This window comes from Pongo pygmaeus, chromosome 11 (assembly GCF_028885625.2).
Source record: "Pongo pygmaeus isolate AG05252 chromosome 11, NHGRI_mPonPyg2-v2.0_pri, whole genome shotgun sequence".
In the NCBI taxonomy this organism is placed as follows: Eukaryota; Metazoa; Chordata; class Mammalia; order Primates; family Hominidae; genus Pongo; species Pongo pygmaeus.
Genome location: NC_072384.2, coordinates 115,814,388 through 115,841,575, shown reverse-complemented (window position 1 = coordinate 115,841,575; position 27,188 = coordinate 115,814,388). Strand labels below are relative to the sequence as shown.

The 27,188-nt window shown below is 39.0% G+C and overlaps 2 protein-coding genes across 21 annotated transcripts in view; one reads left to right on the top strand and one right to left on the bottom strand.

Moving 5' to 3' along the window:
* FN1 (fibronectin 1) overlaps nt 1–27,188 on the top strand; it is a 75,590-nt gene that overhangs the window by 30,640 nt on the left and 17,762 nt on the right. For 5 of the 20 annotated variants that reach the window (XM_054477450.2, XM_063647925.1, XM_063647924.1 and 2 more), the window contains exons 20-34: nt 1,204–1,470; nt 6,440–6,534; nt 7,942–8,110; nt 8,570–8,656; nt 11,081–11,272; nt 12,596–12,868; nt 13,985–14,167; nt 17,481–17,570; nt 18,819–19,088; nt 20,832–20,948; nt 21,623–21,787; nt 22,321–22,476; nt 23,474–23,587; nt 24,724–24,993; nt 26,483–26,670. In XM_054477450.2, coding sequence (XP_054333425.1) covers nt 1,204–1,470; nt 6,440–6,534; nt 7,942–8,110; nt 8,570–8,656; nt 11,081–11,272; nt 12,596–12,868; nt 13,985–14,167; nt 17,481–17,570; nt 18,819–19,088; nt 20,832–20,948; nt 21,623–21,787; nt 22,321–22,476; nt 23,474–23,587; nt 24,724–24,993; nt 26,483–26,670 — 2,636 coding nt within the window. The remainder of the gene's footprint in view (nt 1–1,203; nt 1,471–6,439; nt 6,535–7,941; nt 8,111–8,569; nt 8,657–11,080; nt 11,273–12,595; nt 12,869–13,984; nt 14,168–17,480; nt 17,571–18,818; nt 19,089–20,831; nt 20,949–21,622; nt 21,788–22,320; nt 22,477–23,473; nt 23,588–24,723; nt 24,994–26,482; nt 26,671–27,188) is intronic. The other 15 variants (XM_054477445.2, XM_054477446.2, XM_054477443.2 and 12 more) reach the window with 3 other exon arrangements.
* The window catches only part of ATIC (5-aminoimidazole-4-carboxamide ribonucleotide formyltransferase/IMP cyclohydrolase), a 68,779-nt gene continuing 67,091 nt past the window's right edge, over nt 25,501–27,188 (bottom strand). The window contains exons 16-17 of the mRNA XM_054477459.2: nt 25,824–25,918; nt 25,501–25,705 (exon numbers count right to left, since the gene is read on the bottom strand). Of these exons, the coding sequence (XP_054333434.1) occupies nt 25,681–25,705; nt 25,824–25,918 (120 nt within the window). The 3' untranslated portion in view covers nt 25,501–25,680. The remainder of the gene's footprint in view (nt 25,706–25,823; nt 25,919–27,188) is intronic.

Below are 27,188 nucleotides of genomic sequence, written 5' to 3'. Positions count from 1 at the left end.
TATTACTGGCCACCAGCTTTTCTGCTCAGTTTTTACAAGCATTATTCTCATATTTACTCTGTTTTGACCTTAGGAAGGAAGGTCTTATTATTATTATTTTATTTATTTATTTTTTTGAGACGAAGTCTCACTCTGTCACCAGGACTGGAGTGCAGTGGCACCATCTCAGCTCACTGCAACCTCCACCACCTGGGTTCAAGCAATTCTCCTGCCTCAGCCTCCCAAGTAGCTGGGACTACAGGCGTGCGCCACCATGCCCTGCTAATTTTTGTGTTTTTAGTAGAAATGGGTTTCACTATGTTAGCCAGGCTGGTCTGAGACTCCTGACCTCAAGTGATCCCCCCACTTTGGCCTCCCAAAGTGCTGGGATTACAGGTGTGAGCCATCGTGCCCAGCCAGAAGGTCTTACTAGTACCCGTATTGAATACTTAAAGAAACTGCGGCTTTAAAAAAGTTCTGCAACTTGTAGGGTCACAGACATAGGAAGGGATAGAGCTGACTCTATAACCTATGTCTGAAGCCCATGCTCTCAATTATTATACTTGACTGCCTCTTAAAGATTTCCTCTATTTGAAAGGTAATTTAAATTTCGGTGGGAAAACTGCTGGTTATTATTCTCAAGAATAAACTCCACAACTTATGTGATTCTGATAGTGCAAACTCACCAGTATCCTACCATGAATCTGAGGATATGTTATCATTACTGTAATTACTGTCTAATCTGAACCATGTGAAAATAACTTTTATTTCTCTAGCAAAGGGCTATTCACAGAATATTGCTTTTGACCCATAGAGAGCTGCTTCTTGCTGTCATTTTAGGAGGCATATTCCTTTTTCCTTAATCTGTTTGGCTCAGAGCTAACTGTGAAGTTCAGAAGTGTTTGTTTTACCTTTTAAAAAATACCATTGCTTTAATGTAACTATAATTTCTGAGACTGATGGGAAAGTCGTGCTGGAAAATTAGACTTCCCAAAGGATCACAGTCAAGCAAAATGGTTCCACAATTTCTCATGACTGGCAGAGTTTTGGCAAAGTTTTGTGTAGCATTCAGTCTCTCACTGGCTCAGTTTTTCCAGGGTTTTGACTTTCACATAGTTGCAACCTTGAGGAGAGAAAACGTAGACATTCAATCAAACTTCAGGACTTGAGTTATGATCATTACTGATCTAAATATTTCTTGGCATTTTTCGTCTTTTTTCCTAGAACTGGATGCTCCCACTAACCTCCAGTTTGTCAATGAAACTGATTCTACTGTCCTGGTGAGATGGACTCCACCTCGGGCCCAGATAACAGGATACCGACTGACCGTGGGCCTGACCCGAAGAGGCCAGCCCAGGCAGTACAATGTGGGTCCCTCTGTCTCCAAGTACCCACTGAGGAATCTGCAGCCTGGATCTGAGTACACCGTATCCCTCGTGGCCATAAAGGGCAACCAAGAGAGCCCCAAAGCCACTGGAATCTTTACCACACGTAAGCCGAAAATTAAATGTCTTTTCTTAACTATATTTACATTCTCTATTCTTCATGCTTTAAAAAAAAAAAAAAACAAAAAAAACCATTAAAAAATTAGTATATAATTCAAATCAGTGATACTACAAATGTGCTCCCTAGACTGGCTGCTGGCCCGTTAATTGTTTGCTGCTAGTCTGCAACAAGAAAAAGGGTTGGGCCAGAATGTAAATCACAAAGCACACTGCTTAGTACAGCTGAGAATTTTTCTGAAGCCAGATTTTCTTGATGAAGGAAGCAGTGTGTTAATTTGCACACATTGCCAAGCTTCCTCTTTCCTCTAGGGCCAGCACTTTGAGTAACATGGGTTTAAAGCACTCTGTTATTAGAAAAATTAAATTCTATTACATTAAATGAATTTACCAAATACTAGTTAAGGCAAGAAAAAATTAGCATCTATGTCTACATTCTATTACTTTGGGCATTGAATAGTAAGTATAAATGCAGAATAAAAATATCTACGGATTGAATGGGAACCAACTAATTGAACATGAAGCCAAGGACATAATTTCTTTATGAGTGTTGGCTGCAGAAGATTAAAGTACTTTTGCAGACAGAATCACTTTTTTCCTAAATTACTCTTGAAATTCCTCAGAGGAGAAAAATACTAACAATAATTTTTGGTCATGTCTGTCCTTTTGCTCAACATTTTAAAGGAAGTGGTTTTAAATCTCCCACATATCTACATCACATTAACGACCTCTATTCACAAACTGATTTCTATTAAATACATTTCCATTTACATTACAGAGAATTATGAGACTCCTTATTTCTAGCTGAACATTATTTGTTATTTTCAACTTGACATTTTGAATTATGGAAGCACCTAACATAAGCACTTTTTCAGCATATATTGTAACCATGGACTAGTTTGCAATTTTCTAAGAGCTTTCAACAGATGTTACTCTTCGACTAATTTAAAAGTATGGATGTTAAAAAGCATTCAAAAAGTCAATACAAGCCTAGTTTGTAAATAACTATGGAATTGATTTCCCAAAGAAAATATAAACTTTTCCCCATAAGAATTCATACTTTAAGAAAAACTTACTTCCATTTAAATTTACTGTATGAAGTTTGGCCCATGAAGGCTTTTTCCTAAATAATAGTTAATCGTAAGTAAGTAAAATTCACTTTCAATTTGCAAATAAGCTTACTTGAAAATTTGGCTAAAATTTTACACGGTTCTAAGATAGTCTAAGATCTACTCTCATGAAATTAATGTCTTTATATTTCTTGTAAATATTCATTTCTTATGAATGTCCTTCAGTGAATTAGAATGGAGATTTCAGTGAATGTGCCCTTTCAGTAGATGTTGTCTTTTACTAAAATGTAGAATTCTATAGTTGTCTTGTTCATTCCTTAACATAAGACATATTTTATGTAGTTTCTTTTGTTGAACACAGTGCTTATAAAAGAAAAAGCATTTTTAATGATGCGAACAATAATTAAGGGAAGGTGGTGGATCAAGATATTTCAAGTACTTCTGAAGACTTTGATATACTGGATATATTATTTTATGCTTTGCATAATACATTCACATAAAATATAATGATTTTAATTGAAGTACTGATAGCCAAAACTAATTTTATTAGATAAAGGTTAACATAGTGTCTGGAACATTGTATGCTTTCAAAAACTATTTGGTGAATAGATAATTGAGAAAGGAATCATAACAAAAACAGCTAAACGAAGCTTATATTTAAATAAACTAATGTAAGCAGGATATTCTACAACTCCATTTGAACTTTAAGTACTCCCTAAGGCTGTAAACATCCACAAGGCTTGCATGTTTTTGAAATTACTAAGTTTCTGTAGTTTTTTACTATCATACTAAGCTGAATTCTGGGAGTAACTTTTCTGAGTTTTATAACTTGTGCTAAATTCTTAAGAGCAAATGTGAGAAAAGTTAGGGGAAAAAGCTGTTTCTGGGGAAAATTCAGCTTACTCCTATATTGATAGGGCAAATTTTATTTCTTTAACAGCTGGGCTGTTCTTCCCTAGCAAGACCTGCCAGAACCCATAGCTCACACTTAGAATCACATCCTTTGTTTGACATCGCTTGTGGGTTTGTGGTTTGGTGATTTTCCCATAATGGCCTTCCCAGGCAGAGAGCATCTTCTTAAACTTGGGAAGACTCTAGGTGGCTGGCTCAAGCAATAGAAAATACCTAGTCTTAAAGCCCAGGACAGTTGAGGCGAATATAATTTGTAAAAAAAGTTGTGGTTTTCACAGATGTTCAGTGAAAGAAACTGACTGTTCTCTGAATTGCTTTTTGTGGGCCATTAAAAATGGTCACACAGGGCTGGCCATGGCATTTTGGCAGAGTCACCAGCAGCCAAGTGGTGTATCATTTCAGAGGTACTAAAAGGCATCAGGGGTCACCCATCCCAGTCATGTCCCCCCATCCCCCACCAAACACCATCAAAATAATAACATACATAGATGAAACAGCCTACTAAACCAGTAGTACCTCAATTCAGCCATTAGAGCTATCATTACGAAGTGGCCCACACATATATTTGGCTTTTTCTCACACAATATTTTTAAAATAAAAATAAAAAATGGCTCCTTGGAATCCAGACTGAAAAAAAAATGCGAGATTTGCGATGTTGATTCTAAATTCCCACATGGCAAAGAAAAAAAAATTGACTGGAGTTGAGTTGAGACTGGAGTCAAGTTGAGACTGGAGTCTGAACACTTTTTAATTCCTGTTTGTATAACTCTGGAGACTAATTCTTTGTCTCGCCAGCCATTCATAATTTAGTATAAATGCATTCAGAAGTTTTTTCCCAATGGGAACAAAATTTGATTGAGATGTAAAGAGAGGAAGAATTGTGGAGATGTCAAACGTGTGATCAGGGCTATTAACACACTTGATACGCTTGAACTTAATTTACCCAACTCAAAATATCTGGCCTTCTGTGGACTTACCTTTCTACATTTATAATAAGATTTGCAAGGTTGTTGGAAATCTCTATCTTAACCTTATATATACATGCCTCTTTTTCTTTTCTTTCTTTCTTTCTTTCTTTCTTTTTCTTTCCTTTCCTTTCCTTTCTTCCTTTCTTTCTCTCTTTCTTTCTTTTCTTTTCTTTCCTTCCTTCCGTTCTTTCTCTTTCTTTCTTTCTTTATTTTTGGTGCTAAAACCCAAAACAAATCTTTTATTTAAAAATAAGATTTTTTTTTTTTTTTTTGGCCAGATGTGATGGCTCATGCCTGTAATTCCAGCACTGGGAGGCCGAGGTGGGCAGATCACCTGAGGTCAGGAGTTCGAGACTGGCCTGGCCAACATAGTGAAACCCCGTCTTTACTAAAAATACAAAAATTAGCTGGGTGTGGTGGTGTGCAACTGTAGTCCCAGCTACTTGGGAGTCTGAGGCAGGAGAATCACTTCAACCCAGGAGGCTGAGGTTACAGTGAGATGAGATTGCACCACTGCACTCCAGCCTGGGTGACAGAGCAAGAGTCCATCTCAAAAAAAAAAAAATTGTTTAAGTAATATTTTATTTTCTTTCTTTTTTTTTTTTTTTTTGAGACGGAGTCTTGCTCTCTCGCCCTGGCTAGAGTGCGGTGGTGTGATCTCGGCTCACTGCAACCTCCATTTCCCAGGTTCAAGTGATTCTCCTGCCTCAGCTTCCCAAGCATCTAGGATTACAGGCATCCACCACTACACCTGGCTAATTTTTATATTTTTAGCAGAGACAAGGTTTCGCCATGTTGGCCAGGTTGGTCTTGAACTCCTGGCCTCCAGTGATCCGCCCACATCAGCCTCCCAAAGTGCTGGGATTACAGGCATGAGCCACTGCGCCTGGCCAAAGTAATATTTTCAATAAGAAAAATAACAATGATGTCAGGATGCTAGAAAACGCAAAATAAATCTGTTATAATTCCTGATTCTGGTGATAAAATACTAAATTTTTGCAGTATTATTATTCTGAAAAAGAATAATCACATATTTAAAGTACAAATCTTTAGACTTCAAAGTGCATCCATGGTGGCAGATTTTGTTTAACTTATATAGCATCTTTTATTGCAACCCAAAATAGCTGACCATTATTGTGGAATAATTCGGCATAAAGCTTTTTTTTTTTCTTTTTTTGAGACAGAGTCTCATTCTGTCACCCAGGCTGGAGTGCAATGGCATGATCTCAGCTCACTGCAACTTCTACCTACAGGATTCAAGCAATTCTTGTGTCTCAGCCTCCCAAGAAGCTGGGACTACAGGCATGAGCCACCATGACGGCTAATTTTTCATATTTTTAGTAGAGACAGAGTTTCACCATGTTTGCCAGCCTGATCTCGAACTCCTGACCTCAAGTGATCCACCCACCTCGGCTTCCCAAAGTGCTGGGATTACAGGCATGAGCCACCGATCCCCGCCCAGCATAAAGCTGTTTTTAGATCACCTTCTATAATTTACCATTGTTCTTAATGATTAAGAAACAATATGATAATCAGTTTGTGGTGGCCAGTTTTACATTTTATAAGGGATTTTACACTGACGATATAGGCAAATTTATTGTCATCAAACTCAAATCCCAACAATGATGAAAAGACATGAATTAGATTATGTAATTTCTTTGAAAAGACCACCTTAGTGAACATCTAACCCCTTGTTACTCAGGTATAATTCACGGGCCAGCAGAATTGGTATTATCTGTGTTTGTCAGAAATGCAAACTCCCTAGTTCTTTGTTGGACCTCCAGAAACAGAATCTGCATTTTAGCCAGACCCCAGATGATGTGTGTGGCACATTAAAGATTGAGAAGCCTGATCCTCTCCCAGTTCTCACCCAATGAAAAAATATGTTACATTCTCTATCCACTGCTTGGTTAAACTGAGGTTCTCCATAAAAATACTTGTTATCTATATGCTATGCAATCATCTGTGAGTTTGAGTTTTGAATATGTGCATTGATTCTCTCTCACAGTGCAGCCTGGGAGCTCTATTCCACCTTACAACACCGAGGTGACTGAGACCACCATTGTGATCACATGGACGCCTGCTCCAAGAATTGGTTTTAAGGTAAACTGCAGATGTTCCTAATCTCTGTGATATAGCCCTGAGGTGTCCTTGTGTTTCCCATGTAGTGGAAACAGGGTGCTCAGGAGTAAGGAGACCTGGGTTTTGTCACCTGCTTCTGTCCATACATTTTTGACTACATTGTCAGGGCCTAGCATTCCTTCCCCGCCTACCTCACTGAATTGTTGGAAGGATGGACGGAGGCTGCGAAAGTGCTTTGCAAAGGATAAAACATTAGCATGAAGCTGCTGCTTGTTGTTATCTTATTTTCTCTATCCTTTCCCGCAGGGAATTACATTTCAAAAAAACATAGGAAAACTTTATTTGATGTGTTGTTCTAAATGGGTGTGAACAAGTTCACAAAAGCCAATTTAGGGAGACCAATTAAACTCAGAGTCACTTAAAAATCGCATTTTCATCCAATCAGTTTCATCTCCAACTGTTCAAAGCGCTGCGGGTGAATCTCTTAATAGAAGTTAAGATTAAGGTTTCCCTGTGAATATCTGGATTCATCTTCTTTAAAGTAATGGTATTAGGGAAGGGATGAATACAAATGAATATGTTTAAAAGAATTCCATTCTTTGGCATTTAATGTGAAGACAGAAATATTTGTTATCACTGGAAATCATGACTCAATCCCCTTGATTGTTTAAAAAAATACAGCAAAGATAAAGTTTATAAATGGCCATATTTATGATTATGCTACTCAAATATAGAAGAACTTTCTGAAGATTGCCTGTATACCTTTTAAATTCCCTTAATAATGTCATGCTGACTTTCAGAAGCCTTATGATGTGTGAAGGATCTCTCTAGAGTTGAACACTATTTGATAACACAGTGTTACCTAAGTTTTTGAAATAGAATCTTAAAAGGATTTTAAATTATGGGCATAGTTATTCTAATTCTTGTAATGTATCATCCTGCAGTTGAAGCTATGAACATTATCTCTTCAAAAGGTGTGTTTTTGCAATACAGTTGCTACAGAGGCTGGTGCCTTTAAATGGCAACTAAAAGGTGAATTGAATGTGAATAACTCGTTAAAGGGAGAGCTCAGACATTCCTTCTAGCACACACACAGAAAAATAGAAATGAACTACTATGTGACCCACAGTCCCTGTGTACATCTGGTTTGTAACAAGAGATTCTTTATCAAGCAAAACAGTATGTAATGACATTTCTCTGGAACCTTCCATTACAAGCCACCTTAATGCAGTTTGGAAGATACCTCCCCTACCTTGGGGAATTTCCAGCTAAAGTGTATAAAAGAGTCCCCAAATCATTTCCTAATAAAAGTACATTGTGCAGTTTCTGAAGAGTTTATACTATTTAAAGCATAATCACAGCCTCACAGCAGTAACAGGCCTCTGGAAATATTTGTCCTTGGTGTTTATCTTGCATTCCTTCCTCTAGCTGGGTGTACGACCAAGCCAGGGAGGAGAGGCACCAAGAGAAGTGACTTCAGACTCAGGGAGCATCGTTGTGTCTGGCTTGACTCCAGGAGTGGAATACGTCTACACCATCCAAGTCCTGAGAGACGGACAGGAAAGAGATGCGCCAATTGTAAACAAAGTGGTAACACGTAAGAAGAATTCTTTTTCCCTTTTCTATTAGTTTTTAAAACTGTTCTACTTTTCGAAAAAAGCTAGTGTCAATATCACTTTTTACTTATGAGAATGGCACAGGGGAGATATCTTGTCCTTACTTATATTATTAATGCTATTCCTGAATTTGGAGTAGCAGGTTCAATTCATGCTTTATATTTTATGGCATCAGAAATGTTCTTTCCATGTCAAGAATATTTATGAATTGGCAAGATGAAAATAATTTCAATAGTGTTGCAAAATCATTAATTATAAAAAAAGTCTTTGTCAGAGAATTACTGCTGTCCATCATATTTTCATAATGTAACCTATATTTTTATGGGAGGGAGGGAGGGAGGGAAGAAGCATGGAAGAGAGGGAGGTAGGGAAGGAGGAAAGATTACATAGGTCAAGAGCTTTGTGTCAGCTTTAACTTTTAAAATGTTCTTTCTGCATAGCATTGTCTCCACCAACAAACTTGCATCTGGAGGCAAACCCTGACACTGGAGTGCTCACAGTCTCCTGGGAGAGGAGCACCACCCCAGGTAAGTTTGGGATGGATCAGACGGCAAGTATACACCATACCTTCCCAAGACAAAGATTTTAGAAACTGTGTTTCTTTCAGAGAAAGAAGGGATTCAAATTACAAATGCTCAGCTCTCCATAAAAACTATAGCAGTACATGACGTACATCATGGAGCAGCCTGCAGGATGCTTTAATGCACATTGACTTCAATCACAGGAAACAGAACAATCTTACACTAGTCTAGGGGGACAAGACAGATCCTCACACAGCTGTAGGGCTGAAGAAAAGCACTGTGGAAGGTGCCTTTTGCTGAGTGCATTAAAAATTGCCAAACAAATGGCTGAAGTCATATTATGTAATTTCCCTTTTGTGAGTTGTTACAGAGCCTAAGTTTATTATTCCCTGAAGTTTTATGAATGTTTTGTCATGAGTTGCACCACAAATATTTAAGGGTGATGAAAGGCAGAAATACCTTCATTTTACAGAATAAGAAAACTGAGACTTAGAAAAAATTGGCCTACTCATAGTCACACATTTTAAATGTTACAAAACTGGGACTGTAACTTAAGTTTGTAGACTCCTTCTCACACCCAACATCACATATTTGGAATGTAATTTTTTTTTTATTATATTCTGTGCAAACTGAAAATTCTGATTAAGGGGTTTCCTGACTATTTTTAAAGCTTTAAATGAAGCATTTGTCTAAATTCCTTGTTCACATATATTTGAAAATTATTTATAAAATGCTAAAATGTATAAAGATAGTTGTAACAATATTCAAATAGCATGATGTACTATAGCAATAACAGGAAATTTTAGATACTCATTACTTTTGCCAAAACCACATGGAAGTCTCAGCAAAACCTATGGAGAAAAATCTTAAACAAAAATAAAAGTTCCAATTAATGTTGATTGCATTCTTACCTCATATACTTGTTAATTTAAGGGTTATGTTTAGGTTATTATTTAGCTATTTCTAATTTCACTGTTAAATTATTGTGAAGTTTTTGTTAAAAAAAAGTATTATATAGTTCTTATCTTTGCTGGGGCACAGAGCTAAGGCTATCATCTCTAAATCTGATTAATGTATGCAACCACACAGAATGAAACTAGTTCAGAATATCTCTTTTAATCTCCCTCTGAAGTAGAGTGATTTTGGTAAAGTTTTCATTATCTGCGGAAACATCATTTAAGCCAAAGCTATATAATTTCCAGCTGAGTTGCTCTGAATTTGAAACTTTAAGTTGACAAGCTTCGTGCTTGTTAGCAGCAGGATCATTAATACCTCATCTCAATGGCCCAGCCCACACATTTGGATGATCACTAGCAAGCGTAATGATCTCAATATTTATTTCTCATTCAGTTGGGTTTCCTCGTATTTGCCACATTAGTGTTTACCCTGTTCCTAATGGCAAAATATTCTGTCATCTCCTTGCCTTTTATAAAGTTTAATATACTTTCTCATTTTACTTTTAATCTGGCCTCACAGATCTCTAGTCATCACTGTTTTTATTTGGATGTCTCTCATCCCTCTCAACTCTTTTACTGCCCAATTTCTATGATTCCTGAAGACTTCAACAGTCAATACTCTCTTTTTTTGTTTGTTTTGTTTTTTTTTTGAGACAGTGTCTCGCTCTGTCACCCAGGCTTGGAGTGCAGTGGCGCCATCTCGACTCACTGCAACCGCCGCCTCCTGGGCTCAAGCGATTCTTGTGCCCTAGCCTCCCAAGTAGCTGCGACTACAGACATGCGCCACCACGCCCAGCTAATTTTTGTATTTTTAGTAGAGACGGGGTTTTACCATGTTGGCTGGCTGGTCTCGAACTCCCAACCTCAGGTGATCTGCCTGCCTCAACCTCCCAATCAACACTCTTTCTAGAATAAGTATCACCACTTTTGTTTCTCACCTTTTCTCCTTTCTTGCTTCTCTTCTTATAAATCCCATAGTTTCAGACCTTTTAAATTAGGAGAGCTCTCTGGGGAATGTGCTTAAGGTTGAGAGCGATTCTATACTAGGCAGGTAGAAAGGAATATTCCTCAGCTGTCTTCAAATGATTCATTAAGGAAAAGCAGGGTACAGTGGTAGGACCATGGGATTTGGAAACAAAGAAAGCTTTGGGGAATCACTCCCCTGGTTCAAGATTTCCTTTAAAGTGAGGATCTTGGCGGAGGTTGAAGTGAGCCAAGATCGTGCCGCTGCACTCTAGCCTGGGTGATAGAGAGAGACTCTGTCTTAAAAAATAAAAATAAAAAAATAAAGTGAGGATCTTAGTACTGCCTGAAATGATTGTTGCAAGCATTGAATGACAGTGACAGTGGAGTCCTCAGTAAATGCCAAGTCCTTCTGCATTCCGCCCTGTGAGTCCATCATTGGAGTCTAGTTAAATATGCTGTGGCTCACAGATGCTCTGTGCAATAACTTCCTCTTTTCTTTTTTCTCCAGACATTACTGGTTATAGAATTACCACAACCCCTACAAACGGCCAGCAGGGATATTCTTTGGAAGAAGTGGTCCATGCTGATCAGAGCTCCTGCACTTTTGATAACCTGAGTCCCGGCCTGGAGTACAATGTCAGTGTTTACACTGTCAAGGATGACAAGGAAAGTGTCCCTATCTCTGATACCATCATCCCAGGTAATAGAAAAATAAGCTGCTATCCTGTGAGTGGCACTTCCAATAAGAATGGGGATTAGCATCTTAATCCCCAGATGGTTAAGGGTGTCAACTATATTTGGGATTTAATTCCGATCTCCCAGCTGCACTCTCCAAAATCAAGAAGTCAAAGCAGCAATTTGGACAAATGCTTGCTGTTAACACTGCTTTACTGTCTGTGCTTCACTGGGATGCTGTGTGTTGCAGCGAGTATGTAATGGAGTGGCAGCCATGGCTTTAACTCTGTATTGTCCGCTCACATGGAAGTATGACTAAAACACTGTCACGTGTCTGTAATCAGTATTGATAGGCTCAAAGTAATATGGTAAATGCATCCCATCAGTACATTTCTGCCTGATTTTACAGTCCATATCAATTTCCAACAGCTGCCTATAAAATAGTTTTGTCCCCGTATGTGAGCACTGAAACAGCATTTGATTGACACATCCAGTTTTTCATCTTGCAGTTTCAAATCCTTCTTTTTGAAAACTGGATTATAAAAAAAAAGAAGTAAAAGCCACACCTTCAGGGTGTTCTTTCTTGTGGCTTGAAAGACAACATTGCAAAGGCCTGTCTAAGGATAGGCTTGTTTGTCCATTGGGTTATAACAGAATGAAAGCACTGGACAGATCGTGTCCCCCTTTGGACTCTTCAGTAGAATGCTTTTACTAACGCTAATTACATGTTTTGATTATGAATGAACTAAAATGGCAATGGCCTTGACCTTAGGCCTGTCTTTCCTCAGCCTGAATGTGCTTTTGAATGGCACATTTCACACCATACATTCATAATGCATTAGCGTTATGGCCATGGTGTTGTCATGAGTTTTGTATGGGAGAAAAAAAATCAATTTATCACCCATTTATTATTATTATTTTTTAACCTTCTTCACGCAAGCTTATTTTCTACTAAAACAGTTTTGGAATTATTAAAAGCATTGCTGATACTTACTTCAGATATTATGTCTAGGCTCTAAGTATGGTTTTGACATCCTAAACAGGCATATGATTTTTAGGAATCTGAACAGTTCAAATTGTACCCTTTAAGGATGTTTTCAAAATGCAAAAAAAAAAAAAAAAAAAAAACCCCTAAAAGAATATTCCTGTTTATTCTTCTAGGGAAGCAAACTGTTCATAATACTTAGGAAGTCTTTTCAGAGAATTTAAAACAGATTGCATATTACCATCATTGCTTTAACATTCCATCAATTTTACTACTGGTAACCTGATATACACTGCTTTATTTTTTCCTCTTTTTTTGCCTCTATTTTCCTTTTGCCCCCCTCTTTGCTTTGTAACTCAATAGAGGTGCCCCAACTCACTGACCTAAGCTTTGTTGATATAACCGATTCAAGCATCGGCCTGAGGTGGACCCCGCTAAACTCTTCCACCATTATTGGGTACCGCATCACAGTAGTTGCGGCAGGAGAAGGTATCCCTATTTTTGAAGATTTTGTGGACTCCTCAGTAGGATACTACACAGTCACAGGGCTGGAGCCGGGCATTGACTATGATATCAGCGTTATCACTCTCATTAATGGCGGCGAGAGTGCCCCTACTACACTGACACAACAAACGGGTGAATTTTGAAAACTTCTGTGTTTGAGACATAGATGGTGTTGCATGCTGCCACCAGTTACTCTGGTTAAATATGGATGTTTCAAAGGGGAAGTCAGCAATTGGCCAAAGATTAAGACAGGGTGGATTGGGGGGATAAGGAATCAAATGCATCTGCTAAACTGATTGGAGAAAAACATATGCAAGTATTCTTTAGTACACTCTCATTTAAACCACAAGTATATATAAAGCTAGAGAAATACAGATGTCTGCTCTGTTAAATATAAAATAGCAAATGTTCATTCAATTTGGAGACCTAGAATTTTTCTTCTTAAATACCAAACATGAATACCAAATTGTATAAGTGTCAGTTAATTATAAGAAATATGTCCCCAAAATGTACTATCATGCTCTTCCTTCTACCGTTTGATAAACTCTACCATGCTCCTTCTTTGTAGCTAAAAACCCATCAAAATTTAGAGTAGAGTGGATGGGCATTGTTTTGAGGTAGGAGAAAAGTAAACGTGGGAGCATTCTAGGTTTTGTTGTTGTCACTAGGTAAAGAAACACCTCTTTAACCACAGTCTGGGGACAAGCATGCAACATTTTAAAGGTTCTCTGCTGTGCATGGGAAAAGAAACATGCTGAGAACCAATTTGCATGAACATTTTCACTTGTAAGTAGAATTCACTGAATGGAACTGTAGCTCTAGATATCTCACATGGGGGGAAGTTTAGGACCCTCTTGTCTTTTTGTCTGTGTGCATGTATTTCTTTGTAAAGTACTGCTATGTTTCTCTTTGCTGTGTGGCAACTTAAGCCTCTTCGGCCTGGGATAAAATAATCTGCAGTGGTATTAATAATGTACATAAAGTCAACATATTTGAAAGTAGATTAAAAATTTTTTTAAATATATCGATGATGGCAAAAAGGTTAAAGGGGGCCTAACAGTACTGTGTGTAGTGTTTTATTTTTAACAGTAGTACACTATAACTTAAAATAGATTTAGATTAGACTGTTTGCATGATTATGATTCTGTTTCCTTTATGCATGAAATATTGGTTTTACCTTTCCAGCTACTTCGTTAGCTTTAATTTTAAAATTACATTAACTGAGTCTTCCCTCTTGTTCGAAACCAGCTGTTCCTCCTCCCACTGACCTGCGATTCACCAACATTGGTCCAGACACCATGCGTGTCACCTGGGCTCCACCCCCATCCATTGATTTGACCAACTTCCTGGTGCGTTACTCACCTGTGAAAAATGAGGAAGATGTTGCAGAGTTGTCAATTTCTCCTTCAGACAATGCAGTGGTCTTAACAAGTAAGCAGTTGAATGTATCTATTCCATAAATATTAACCCAGAGCATAGCAAATGAATTCTAAGTTCTCAAGTAGGAGAAGCTAAGAGGAAGAGAGCTGCAACCAAGCTACAAACTAAACTCCAAATTCAATGCACAGCTCCATTAATTTTGAAAGATGTAATGTTTGTTGCTATCTTAATATACTTTTGATATCTACAGCTTTTAAAAAATCGTAGTGGAAAAACACCTGCAGGAAAGTTCCATGACTTCAAACAAATTCTGCTTCCAAATAAGCATGTAAAAATAAGTGAATATCAAGAGAAATTACATGACTAAATCTAAATCTTTAGAGAAAAAAATGAGAACTGAAAATAGTGTCACCATATGTGCTTTATTCTCATTTTTATAAAAAAAGTGTCAGCAGTTGATTGATTTAGGATTTGAATACTTAGAAAAGTGACTGATTGTTTGGTCTAGATTAGAATGTTGTTGTGAAGAGATTCAGAAGTTTAATTTGTACTTCAAAAAGAATCTGTTAGAAGGATTTCTCAGAAGACTGAGAGCTTAGAAAAAAACCTGACATTAAATAAACAACAACAATTTATGGAAATTGTCTCTTTCTAGTCCCAACCATTATAGAATAGACATCTTTTGTTAAAGAATGAAACAGTAGGCTGCAAGATGGTGCTGTGTTTCACATAAACAGTGCTTTTTATTATTTTCACTGTAATAGTCAAATACATAACAGCAAAAGATTCTACATGAGGGAAAAATAGCTTACATTTAGGTACATTACCAAGTATTAGTCTGAAAACATCTACCTTTCAAACATAATTTAGATAATGAAACACAAAGAAGAGCAGCTCAGCGTGACCATAATCTTGGTTTCTTACTTTGTGGCTGAGGGCAAGAATATCTTTATATTGGCATATCCACCACTCCAGGGCTATTGCTTCTGTTCTAGAGCACCCTGGAATCACTAATTACAGTATCACCCAGTATACAAGCCCCTGCATCACAATGTCTGTCCCTTAGCCATAGACCTGTCACATATTAATCATGTGTTCTAAAACCTTATTATAATCCTAATGCTACAAATGACCTCAAGGTAGCCTCTGTCTCTCCTAGCAAAGTCATTATTATCCTCTTTTAAAGATGAAGCAAGCCAGTGCAGTGGCTCTCGCCTGTATAATCCTAGCACTTTGGGAGGCTGAGGTGGGCCAATTGCTTGAGCCCAGGAGTTCGAGAGCAGCCTGGGCAACACAGTGAGACCAAGTCTTTACAAAAAATACAAAAATTAGCCGGGTATGGTGGCACACACCTGTGGTCTCAGCTATGTAGGAAGTTGAGGTAGAAGAATCACCTGAGCCTGGGGAGGTTGAGGCTGCAGCAAGCCATGATCATGCCACTGCACTCCAACCTGGGTGACAGAGTGAGACCCTGTCTCAAAAAAATTAACTAATAAACATGAAACTGTTGAGGTCCCCAGCGGTTAAGTAAATTGCCACTGGCCAGCTAGTATGGTGGAAATGGAATCCAAGCATCTGGTCCTCCAGTCTGGCACTTTTCCAAACTTTGCAGGCGGCTTTACAGAAACGCTGAAGGGCAAATGGTGTGCAGGGGAATGAGGGTTTAGTGAGTAGGAGTTCCAGATTTAGAAACCTTACTCTCTCTATCTTTTAGATATACAAATATTTACCATATATTACAGTTGCCTCTAGTGTTCAGTACCGTAACATGCTGCACAGGCTCATAGCCTAGGAGCAATAGGCTAGACCATATAGCTTATAGCTTAGGTGTGTCATAGGCTCTACCATCTAGGTTTTTTGTTTTGTGTTTTGTTTTGTTTTGTTTTTGAGATGGAGTCTTCCTCTGTTGCCCAGGATGGAGTGCAGTGGCACGATCTGGGCTCACTGCAACCTCCACCTCCAAGGCTCAAGTGATTCTCCTGCCTCAGCCTCCCGAGTAGCCGGGATTACAGGCGTGAGCCACCACGCCTGGCTAATTTTTTTGTATTTTTAGTAGAGGGGGTGGTTTCACCATGTTGGCCAGGCTGGTTTCAAACTCCTGACCTCAAGTGATCCACCCTCCTCGGCCTCCCAAAGTGCTGGGATTACAAGCCCATCTAGGTTTGTGTAGGTACACTCTATGATGCTTACACAATAAAATCACCAAATCACGCACTTATCAAAATGTATCTCCATCATTAAGCTGTGCACGACTGTGTATCAGAATGGAAGAAGAAGCTGGGCACGGTGGCTCACACCTGTAATCCCAGCACTTTGAGAGGCCAAGGCGGGCAGATCACAAGCTCAGGATTTCCAGTCCAAGCCTGGCCAACACAGTGAAGCCCCATCTCTATTAAAAATACAAAAAATAGCCAGGCATGGTGGCAGGCACCTGTAATCTCAGCTACTCATGAGTCTGAGGCAGGAGAATCACTTGAACCCAGGAGGCAGAGGTTTCAGTGAGCCAAGATCACACCACTGCACTCCGGCCTGGGTAACAGAGTAAAACCCCGTTTAAAAAAAAAAAGGAAGAAGATACTCAGGGATGTATATTTAAAAAATATTCTGCTCTCATTTTAATATGGCAGAACCGATTGCTTTCTCTTTTAAGTGTGGCTTTTTTCCAGTAAAAGTTAATTGCTGAGACCACTAGTCCTGGCCTGGGTCAATCCCTGTATGATCCTGGGCAAGTAAATTAAAGAAGATAACTTCTCTGTGCCTCAGTTTTTTTTGTTTTGTTTTTTGTTTTTTCATTTACAAAATGGAGATAATTGTAGTAAATCAAATTTTTAGAGGTGATAGGTTTGTTCATTTCTTGAATGCGGTGATGGTCTCCCAAGTCACACATATGTAAAAACCCATCAAATCACTTTAAATATATGCAGTACATTGTATGGCAAGAAATTGCTTTTAAAAGTAGCAAACTACCTCTCAGGGTTGTTGTGAGGCATAAATGGCAATCCACAGCACCACAGCAAGGATTATCATGTGCCCTCCAGAGACACACTCTCAGGTGGATGCGAGAAATATCCAGCTGTTGCAGCAACTTCATCCCACTCGAAATCCAGCTGAGTCACACTCACAGGTGGAATGGAGGGCTTCGAGAGGCCATGGGGCAAGGTGACCCTTCCTTATCATCTAATTACAGACCTTCTCCAGGTCTGTTCACTGACCACTTCGCACTTCGCCTTAGTGTTCACTTAGGTGTAAGTAGGCTATAGGACTGGACATTTGGATATTTCATCAGTTCAAATAGTCCTGGGCATGCTTTAGTTTCTCATGCTTTTGAGCAGAGTTTTAAAATAAGCCCCATTTGCCCCTACAGATCTCCTGCCTGGTACAGAATATGTAGTGAGTGTCTCCAGTGTCTATGAACAACACGAGAGCACACCTCTTAGAGGAAGACAGAAAACAGGTGAGTGGTGTTGGCAGTATGACTATCCAGTAGCTTTTGCCTACCAACTCTGTATAACAAATGAAATGCTACTTCTAAAAATACATCTCCATTTTTTGTCGTCGTGGTGTGTGTACCTTTGTCATCACGGTATGATTTTATCGCTGGTCTCAAAAACTAAAAGATACCTTACTCAACAATCACCTAGACTTTCAGTCACTAACAAATTAAGAAATTTGTTGTCTGTCCTTTTAAAAAACATTTTCTAAGAAGATCTTTGTTATTTAGATTTAGCAGACATTCCTTTTCATTAGGCAGCTCTGTCTAATGGCTGACCCAACACTCATTATCATCTATTTTTCTTCCTTTACTAAGCCAGCAAGTTTACATTTTTTTTACTTAATAAAATATGCATTTACTAGAAGTTGAATTGAATCTCATAAATATTATGTACTTAAATATGAATGCTTCTTTTAATTTTTTCTTTAAAAAGGTACACTTTAGTGTATTCATTAATTTATTTATAGTCCACTTGCTTCCAAAAAGGATTTATGATATCTTAGTTTGGTTTCTTATTGAAAAGAACTAGTAAATGCTGTAACTGAAACAGAAATTGGCTGGAAGTCCCAGAGACTAAGTGATTTGAATTTGCAACAAACTCTGAATTTTTGTGCATTTTTCAAAATGCATTTTTCAAAACTGTCAATTCATGAGGAATTATCAGCATTGTAATTTGTCTGGGATAATGTCTTTAGTTTCAGAAAGTTTTGTGTTTGGCATCATTACCAAATCGTTGACATATAAATTTCCTCTTGAGCTTAGGAGGCTTCTCTGAGAGTCAAACATTTACCTTAAGAGTAGGCAGATCTTGCTTTACTTGGAAGCATACACTTACAGGATAGAAACATAGAATACTTGAACACTAAAGAATTTGAAAATGTCAATTCTCAGAAGATCTTGAACACTTATCTCCAAATGTGACACAGAAACCTACTGTAATAACCCCTAAAATTTGCTTGAATTACTTAGCAAAAGAAAAAAATGAATGCTTGAGCTGGCTATTTTGAAGTGAGTCAATTTAAGATTTTAAAATTCATATGTAGCTTAGAATCAGTACATCTTACTCTGAGGTTTATGGCAAATCATGGTATTGATGAGACAGGAACAAAATGTTGGATGAACATTAATTTCCCCTACACCTTCGTCACTTCCTAAACTGGTGGTGTCTTTTCTTCTTTTTTCTCTTCCTCCCCTGGGTGGGAAAAACAGGTCTTGATTCCCCAACTGGTATTGACTTTTCTGATATTACCGCCAACTCTTTTACTGTGCACTGGATTGCTCCTCGAGCCACCATCACTGGTTACAGGATCCGCCATCATCCCGAGCACCTTAGTGGGAGACCTCGAGAAGATCGGGTGCCCCCCTCTCGGAATTCCATCACCCTCACCAACCTCACTCCGGGCACAGAGTATGTGGTCAGCATCGTTGCTCTTAATGGCAGAGAGGAAAGTCCCTTATTGATTGGCCAACAATCAACAGGTAACTTGTTTTCTGGTCTGCAAAGAAACTCAAAAGACTTTCCTACCCAGTTGGTACATACATTCTGTAAAGTAGCTTGCTGTTGTCTGTCATCAGCTCTCAAAAAAAAAAAAAATATATATATATATATATATATATATATATATATATATATATATCTCGTTGTCATGGGACATGGAGAGGGAAGTGAGAGAATGTGTGGAGAAACATCTTCCTTAGAATATGGTAAAGAAGCCCAGGCGTGGTGGCAGTAAAGAAGATAATTTTTTTCCTCTCAAGAAATTTCTCACCTGATTTGGGTATTTATGCATTTCTAATAACACAAGTTTTATTGAAAATATAGAAAATTGGCCAGACAGGGTGGCTCACGCCTGTAATCTCAGCACTTTGGGAGGCCGAAGTGGGCAGATCACTTGAGGTCAGAAGTTCAAGACCAGCCTGGCCAACATAGTGAAACCCCAGCTCTACTAAATATATAAAAATTAGCAAGGTGTGGTGGCATGCACCTGTAATCCCAGCTACTTGGGAGGCTGAGGCAGGAAGATCTTTGAACCTGGGAGGCGAAGGTTGCAGTGAGCTGAGATCGGGCCATTGCACTCCAACCTGGGTGACAGGGCAAGACCCTATCTCAAAAAAAAAGGGGGCCAGGCGCAATGGCTCACGCTTGTAATCCCAGCACTTTGGGAGGCCAAGGCAGGCAGATCACGAGGTCAAGAGATTGAGACCATCCTGGCCAACATGATAAAACCTTGTCTCTACTAAAAATACAAAAATTAGCTGGGCGTGGTGGCATGCATCTGTAGTCCCAGCTACTCAGGAGGCTGAGGCAGGAGAATCGCTTGAACCCAGGAGGCGGAGGTTGCAGTAAGCCGAGATTGTGCCACTGCACTCCAGCCTGGTGACAGAGCAAGACTCTGTCTCAAAAAAAAAAAAAAAAAAAAAAAAAAGTGGAAAACTGAACACTGTTTCCAAGTACCTTTAAAAATATAATTTTAGGGTAATAGTGTCATTGTTCTTAGCAGACAGAGGCTGAAGTACTTAGGGGAACGGTAGCATCATGTTATCTGTATTTTAGTCTCAAGTCATCAAGCCAGAGACAAATACCTAAGGGAAGGGTATATAGGTGTTCACTGTATTACTTTTTTTTTTTTTCCTGAGATGGAGTCTTGCTCTGTCGCCCAGGCTGGAGTGCAATGGCAGGATCTTGGCTCACTGCAACCTCTGCCTCCCAGGCTCGAGCAATTCTCCTGCCTCAGCCTCCCAAGTAGCTGGGATTACAGGCACCCACCCACCACCATGCCCAGCTAATTTTTGTATTTTTAGTGGAGATGGGATTTTACCATGTTGGCCAGGCTGGTTTTGAACTCCTCACCTCAAATGATCCACCCGCCTCGGCCTCCCAAAGTGCTGGGATTACAGGCATGAGCCACCACGCCCAGCCTTGTATTACTTTTTTTTTTTTTTTAACTTTTCTGTAGTTTTGAAATTTTTCCAAATAAAATGTTGAGGGAAAAAAACTCTTCCCTAAATTCGAAATAATCATTTTATCACAATTTGAATGGGCTCTGTAACCCCTTATCTTGAATTCATCATAATATTAAATTCTGCTAATTACACATAGTATTTACATTATTGTATGAAGGAATCATTAAGACAATTATCTGGAAAATGAACAAAGAGTAAATCTGAGTATTGTTTGAAAATTATGGATGTGAAAAGTTTCCCTTTTTTTTTTTTTTCTAGTTTCTGATGTTCCAAGGGACCTGGAAGTTGTTGCTGCAACCCCCACCAGCCTACTGATCAGCTGGGATGCTCCTGCTGTCACAGTGAGATATTACAGGATCACTTATGGAGAAACAGGTACAGCAGTAAAATGCTATTTTACACTCTGATTAAATCAGATTCTGTTGTGGATAACCTGAAAGCCCAACAGTGAACAAAGAATTAAAGAAACTTTGGCAAGTCCATTCAACGGAGCCCTTGTTTTTTCCAAGAAAATATGTAAGATATAGATGATATAATTTGTTCTAAAACCCAAATAAAAAGTTGTTTATATACTACAACTAGAGGGGGAACGGCAGAGCTGAGGAAATAAAAGCATTGTAAATTCACAAACATATTATCAGTGGTGGAAATAAGTGATTTTTATTTTTTCTTCTCTTTACTTTTCTGTATTTTCCAAATTTTATTTAACAGGAATGTATTCTGTAAAATTTTTAAAAAGGACACAATGTGTGCAATCCTGGGTTGAGGGCTTACCTTCTCCCACTTTTAATGCTACTCTACTACTCAGTGACATTTTAAAGCTGAAATGTTAAAATAGCGCTAACTGTAATTTTCTCTCAATGTTTATACACTTACCAAAGTTTGCTACATGCATAAATACCCCTTTCTGTTCAAGATAGTGCTCTTTAAAAGGGAATAAGCAAGAAGATGTGATTTACATGCTGCTATAAATGTGGTAATTCAATTAATCAGTAATACCCAAGTAGCTCTAAGCCCCTCACGCTCTGAACTAACCCTTTTTCATACAGGAGGAAATAGCCCTGTCCAGGAGTTCACTGTGCCTGGGAGCAAGTCTACAGCTACCATCAGTGGCCTTAAACCTGGAGTTGATTATACCATCACTGTGTATGCTGTCACTGGCCGTGGAGACAGCCCTGCGAGCAGCAAGCCAATTTCCATTAATTACCGAACAGGTACAAACTTCTACTCTGGGGTGACACCAGCTTATTTATTCAGATAGTTTTTTACAATGTTCTCCCAAGGTATTTTTCTCATTGTAGAATAGATTTTCCTTTTTAATGAGACAACAACCTGCAGCTAGCGCCTGCAGCGAACAGAGTTTTGAGCCAGATAAAGAAGGAAGCACCCCAAGGGCAGGAAGTTCAGTCAGTTTTGTTGATATATTCCGCATGTCTGCAATAAGACAGGCATAGAGAGTGTTCAATAAGTATTTGTTGGAAAAGAATGGATGAGTTCATAAAGTAGGAAGACAGACACTTGCTTGTGGAATGTAGCTTCTTTGTGAATGAAGCAGCCATCTCAAAAATAGGAAATAGTATTGAGATGCCTGCCCCATCCCTCTAAAAGCTCTCTCCGTATTCTTTCAAGAAGAAATACCTTTCTCATGTAAGAGATCATTTGAATATGTACCAGACCTAGAGAGGAGGACTTGTCCAATCTTGTCTCCAAGGGGGCTTCACTGGTTTCTCCCTGCTTTTATTTGTAGAAATTGACAAACCATCCCAGATGCAAGTGACCGATGTTCAGGACAACAGCATTAGTGTCAAGTGGCTGCCTTCAAGTTCCCCTGTTACTGGTTACAGAGTAACCACCACTCCCAAAAATGGACCAGGACCAACAAAAACTAAAACTGCAGGTCCAGGTAAGAATCATCTGCATCTCGGCCAGGTGCGGTGGCTCACTCCTATAATCCCAGCACTTTGGGAGGCTGATGCGGGCAGATCACTTGAGGTCAGGAGTTCGAGACCAGCCTGGCCAACATGGCGAAACCCCATCTCTACTAAAAAATACAAAAAAATTAGCTGGGCATGGTGGCTCGTGCCTGTAATCCCAGCTACTCAGGAGGCTGAGGCAGGAGAATGGCTTGAACCCTGGAGGCAGAGGTTGCAGTGAGCCAAGATAGCACCACTGCACTCCAGCCTGGGTGACAGAGTGAGAGACTCCATCTCAGGAAAAAAAAAAAAAGAAACTGCATCTCATATACAACAGGACAGATGGGGTAGGACCACCTAATATTCTTTTTTATATAAATGGCTACCTTGTTGTGAGTACTATGTATTTTTTTGTCCTATGTCATCATTGTCTCCATTTGTGAGTTCAGGGCTCAAGATCATTATCAACCCTTTTCACAGTAGAAGTCTTAAGTGCATTTCTGTTTTTACATGGATAGTTCTATTTAGTGATATGGACATCTTAAATTATTAGATTCACCCTTCTGATTTTGTTTATCATTCACACTAAGAAGAGATAAATGCCCTAAATGACTTTTTCAGATCCTTTTAGCTATGTTATCTTTGTTTTTAAATAGAATACTTGTGAAATTAGGATCTTAAGGCAATTTATTAAAGTCAAGTTAATTTTCATTTTTTCTGAGAGCAGTATCACTAATTGTTGGGGACATCATATTAAGTTTTAGAACTTATCCTTGAGTGTGACTTCACTCCCATATGGTAATTTGTATTAGCAATGAACAGGTTTGTCCAAGAGGAGATCAAAGTCTGACTCTCCATATTTTTGTTACAATTCTGCAAATGAAAATTCTAGGCCACCATATGTTTACTACCAAACTCTAGACACCACTTGGAGGACTTTACAGTGGATGATGTGGATGTTGCATTTGCTTTTCACTCCCTTTGCAGATCAAACAGAAATGACTATTGAAGGCTTGCAGCCCACAGTGGAGTATGTGGTTAGTGTCTATGCTCAGAATCCAAGCGGAGAGAGTCAGCCTCTGGTTCAGACTGCAGTAACCAGTACGTAACCACTGCTTGGTTTCCATTTTCAAAGTCCAATTTTGTTCTTGGGTGTCTGAATGCCCACCACATGTCTTTTGCAATTACACATAGGGAAAGTGAACTTGTTGGTTAGTTTATGTCTTGAGCTGAGCCCTTTACGAACATCTTTTTTCCTTCTCAGTGCCAAGCAAGGAATTTACAGAGAAAGAAGTTGTGAAACTACCATAGTTAGTTGCTGTGCTTTGAATTTCTTTTGCTCAAATGGCCTCAGCGAAATCTTATTTGCCTATAGCAAATCTACAGAAAATTTTCCTAGACCGTCTTTTCTACAACTGGATGGTAAAGTTGATTGAAGTGTGCCTCATGTAGCTGTTATGTTTGGGGCATTTGAAGGGCTATGGCTGGACCAGAGTGTAATATAAATGCTTAATAGAGATGGGAAAAGAAGAGTGTAAGAACAATTATAGGGCTGGGCTCATGCCTGTAATCCCAGCATTTTGGGAGGCTGAGGCAGGCGGATCACGAGGTCAGGAGTTCGAGACCAGCCTGACCAACATGGTGAAACCCCATCTCTACTAAAAATACAAAAATTAGCCAGTCGCGGTGGCACGTGCCTGTAATCCCAGCTACTCAGGAGGCTGAGGCAGAAGAATCACTTGGACCCGGGAGGCAGAAGTTGCAGTGAGCCGAGATCACGCCACTGCACCCCAGCCTAGGTGACAGAGTGAGACTCTACCTCAAAAAAAAAAAAAAAAAAAAAACCAATTATAACAATTTGAATCTGACATTGCAAATCAACTTTACCACTCCCAAGGTATAGAAAATCCAGGTCTATGAGACTAACATCACATTGTAAAAATCAAATCGTGGTAGAATATTTTAAAATTAATATAAATACCTCCCCATTGTGGGGCATTTTGCAGGGTATCTTCTTATCTCACATACACCTATGTTTTAATAAGTGATGCAACATTGCATATTTTCTAAACCAAGAAAAATTAAGCAAGTGTTTAAGTGATTTTTCCTTTTGATAGTGGGTTAATTGGACTTCATCAAAGAAAATGGTTATCTGCAAAACTGCTTTGCATGTTATAAAAATGCTTATTTCACAACTTGCTTTTCACATAACCTCTTACCATTAATTTGCCTAACAGACATTGATCGCCCTAAAGGACTGGCATTCACTGATGTGGATGTCGATTCCATCAAAATTGCTTGGGAAAGCCCACAGGGGCAAGTTTCCAGGTACAGGGTGACCTACTCGAGCCCTGAGGATGGAATCCATGAGCTATTCCCTGCACCTGATGGTGAAGAAGACACTGCAGAGCTGCAAGGCCTCAGACCGGGTTCTGAGTACACAGTCAGTGTGGTTGCCTTGCACGATGATATGGAGAGCCAGCCCCTGATTGGAACCCAGTCCACAGGTATATGGTTAATTGCACCACCAGGTGCCCATGGGAGCAGCGGCTTTATGCCCTACTGAATGAATTATACTTCACTGGGCTATTGATTCCCCTGTAAGGGTGAAAAAAAATTATTAGGAAAGATCCTCTTTAAAGAGGAATGGTAAGAAACAGTAAAACTTAGGTGATATTTAAGGAAACAAGTCTGATAAAAAGAAATTTTGGAGTATCCTGGCTTATACACAAGACCATAAAGCAAGACATTTGAAGAGGATACGAAAATTGTGGATTATTTCCTAAGCTCTGACTCCCTGTGATTACCCTCACTATGTATAAAGGAAGGAAGTTTGGCATCATAGAGCTTACTTATAAAAAGGAACCCAAACTTGGGCATTTCATAGCAGCATGATTCTGAGCACACATGGGTAAGACCTTTCTTCTCTGGTTAGATATCATATGCTGATGTACAATTAGCTTAAATGATTGTGATTCAGACATACAGGAAACAATCAATAGGGCAATTGCTTTCCATAATACTTTATCTTCTTGTGCTTTATTTCTGAAGCAGAGTAGAATGCTAAAGATGTATCCTAGTGACAGCATAAACCCTAGAGGTGACAGTCTGTATTATTGCTTTTCGCTTCTCTTTTCTGCTTCTGTTGGGAGCCAGTTTTCTTCTTATGCCGCATTACAGAGAGAACGTCAAATTTAGCAGCCATATCTGCCATAGGGTCTAAATAAAGAGACAATAAAAACATTATTCTCTCTTTTTTGGATGGAATACTGTGTAAAATGGTTATCCATACAAAGATACTTTATGTAGAAAAAGGAGGCCGGGTGCCGTGGCTCACACATGTAATCCTAGTGCTTTGGGAGGCCAAGGTGGGAGCGTTGATTGAGGCCAGGAGTTCATGATCAGCCTGGGCAATGAAGTGAGACCCCGTCTCTACAAAAAAATATGAAAAAATTAGCGAGGTGTGGTGACACATGCCTGTAGTCCCAGCTACTCAAGAGGCTGAGGTAGAGGATCGCTTGAGCCTACGAGTTCAAGGCTGCAGTGAGCTATGATAACTCCACTGCACTGCCGCCTGGATGACAGAGCGAGACCATTTCTAAATTAATTAATTAAAAATTTTAAGGCAGAAAAAGGGCCATTGCTTATTTTTCCATACAAAAGTAAAATAAATCATAATGGCCAATAAGGCAATATAACTTTTTTTTTTTAAGGGAAAGCAAAAAAAACTTCTAAGACCTAAAATCTCTTAGAGTTTTGGCATTTACCCAAATGTTTTCAGTGATTCTGAGAATTGGTGGATATAAAACACATTTCTCAGCAAACACTTTCTTCATTTTGCATCCCTTATTGTACTTTCTTGTACTGAATCTTTGCTTGACCAGGGAACCCACCTAACCCAACAAGAACAATCCATTCTACTTCTTGGAACTCACTTTATTTTCCTTTTTCCCCATTTCCTATAAGATAACCTCTAACCAATGACAATCCCAACAGCTATTCCTGCACCAACTGACCTGAAGTTCACTCAGGTCACACCCACAAGCCTGAGCGCCCAGTGGACACCACCCAATGTTCAGCTCACTGGATATAGAGTGCGGGTGACCCCCAAGGAGAAGACCGGACCAATGAAAGAAATCAACCTTGCTCCTGACAGCTCATCCGTGGTTGTATCAGGACTTATGGTAAGACATGACCGTTGTTCATTGGAATAAAGATGGAGATCATCTCTAACACAGTTTCTAAGGTGGCGAAAATATAATATCATAATAAATCTAACTGTTCTTTTCCTCTGCATCAAATAATCTTATTGTAATTTTATATCAACAGAATTCCTTTATGTTGACCTAAGTTTTCCAGATGACTATTGGGACAGAATTTTATAAATAGCTTTGGATTTTGTGCAGCTCTTTTAGATGTATTGTGCTTATTTTAAAAGGTTGTGGGGGGCAATTTACATATCCACTGGTTGAATGCATAAATCGACTTAGTTATGCATTTTCTGAGCTCTGTTACCTTGGTAAAGAATATTTTACAGTTTGTACCAGTCTACCTTGAGCCTACCCTCATTAAAATATTTTAAAATCCTTCCAGACATACAGGCAGAAAACTACTAGGAACCTAGGGGACTGATGTACCTCTTAACATAAGGCCAATTTCAGGGGAAACTACAGAAAGAGGGTTCAGAGACAAAATGGAACAT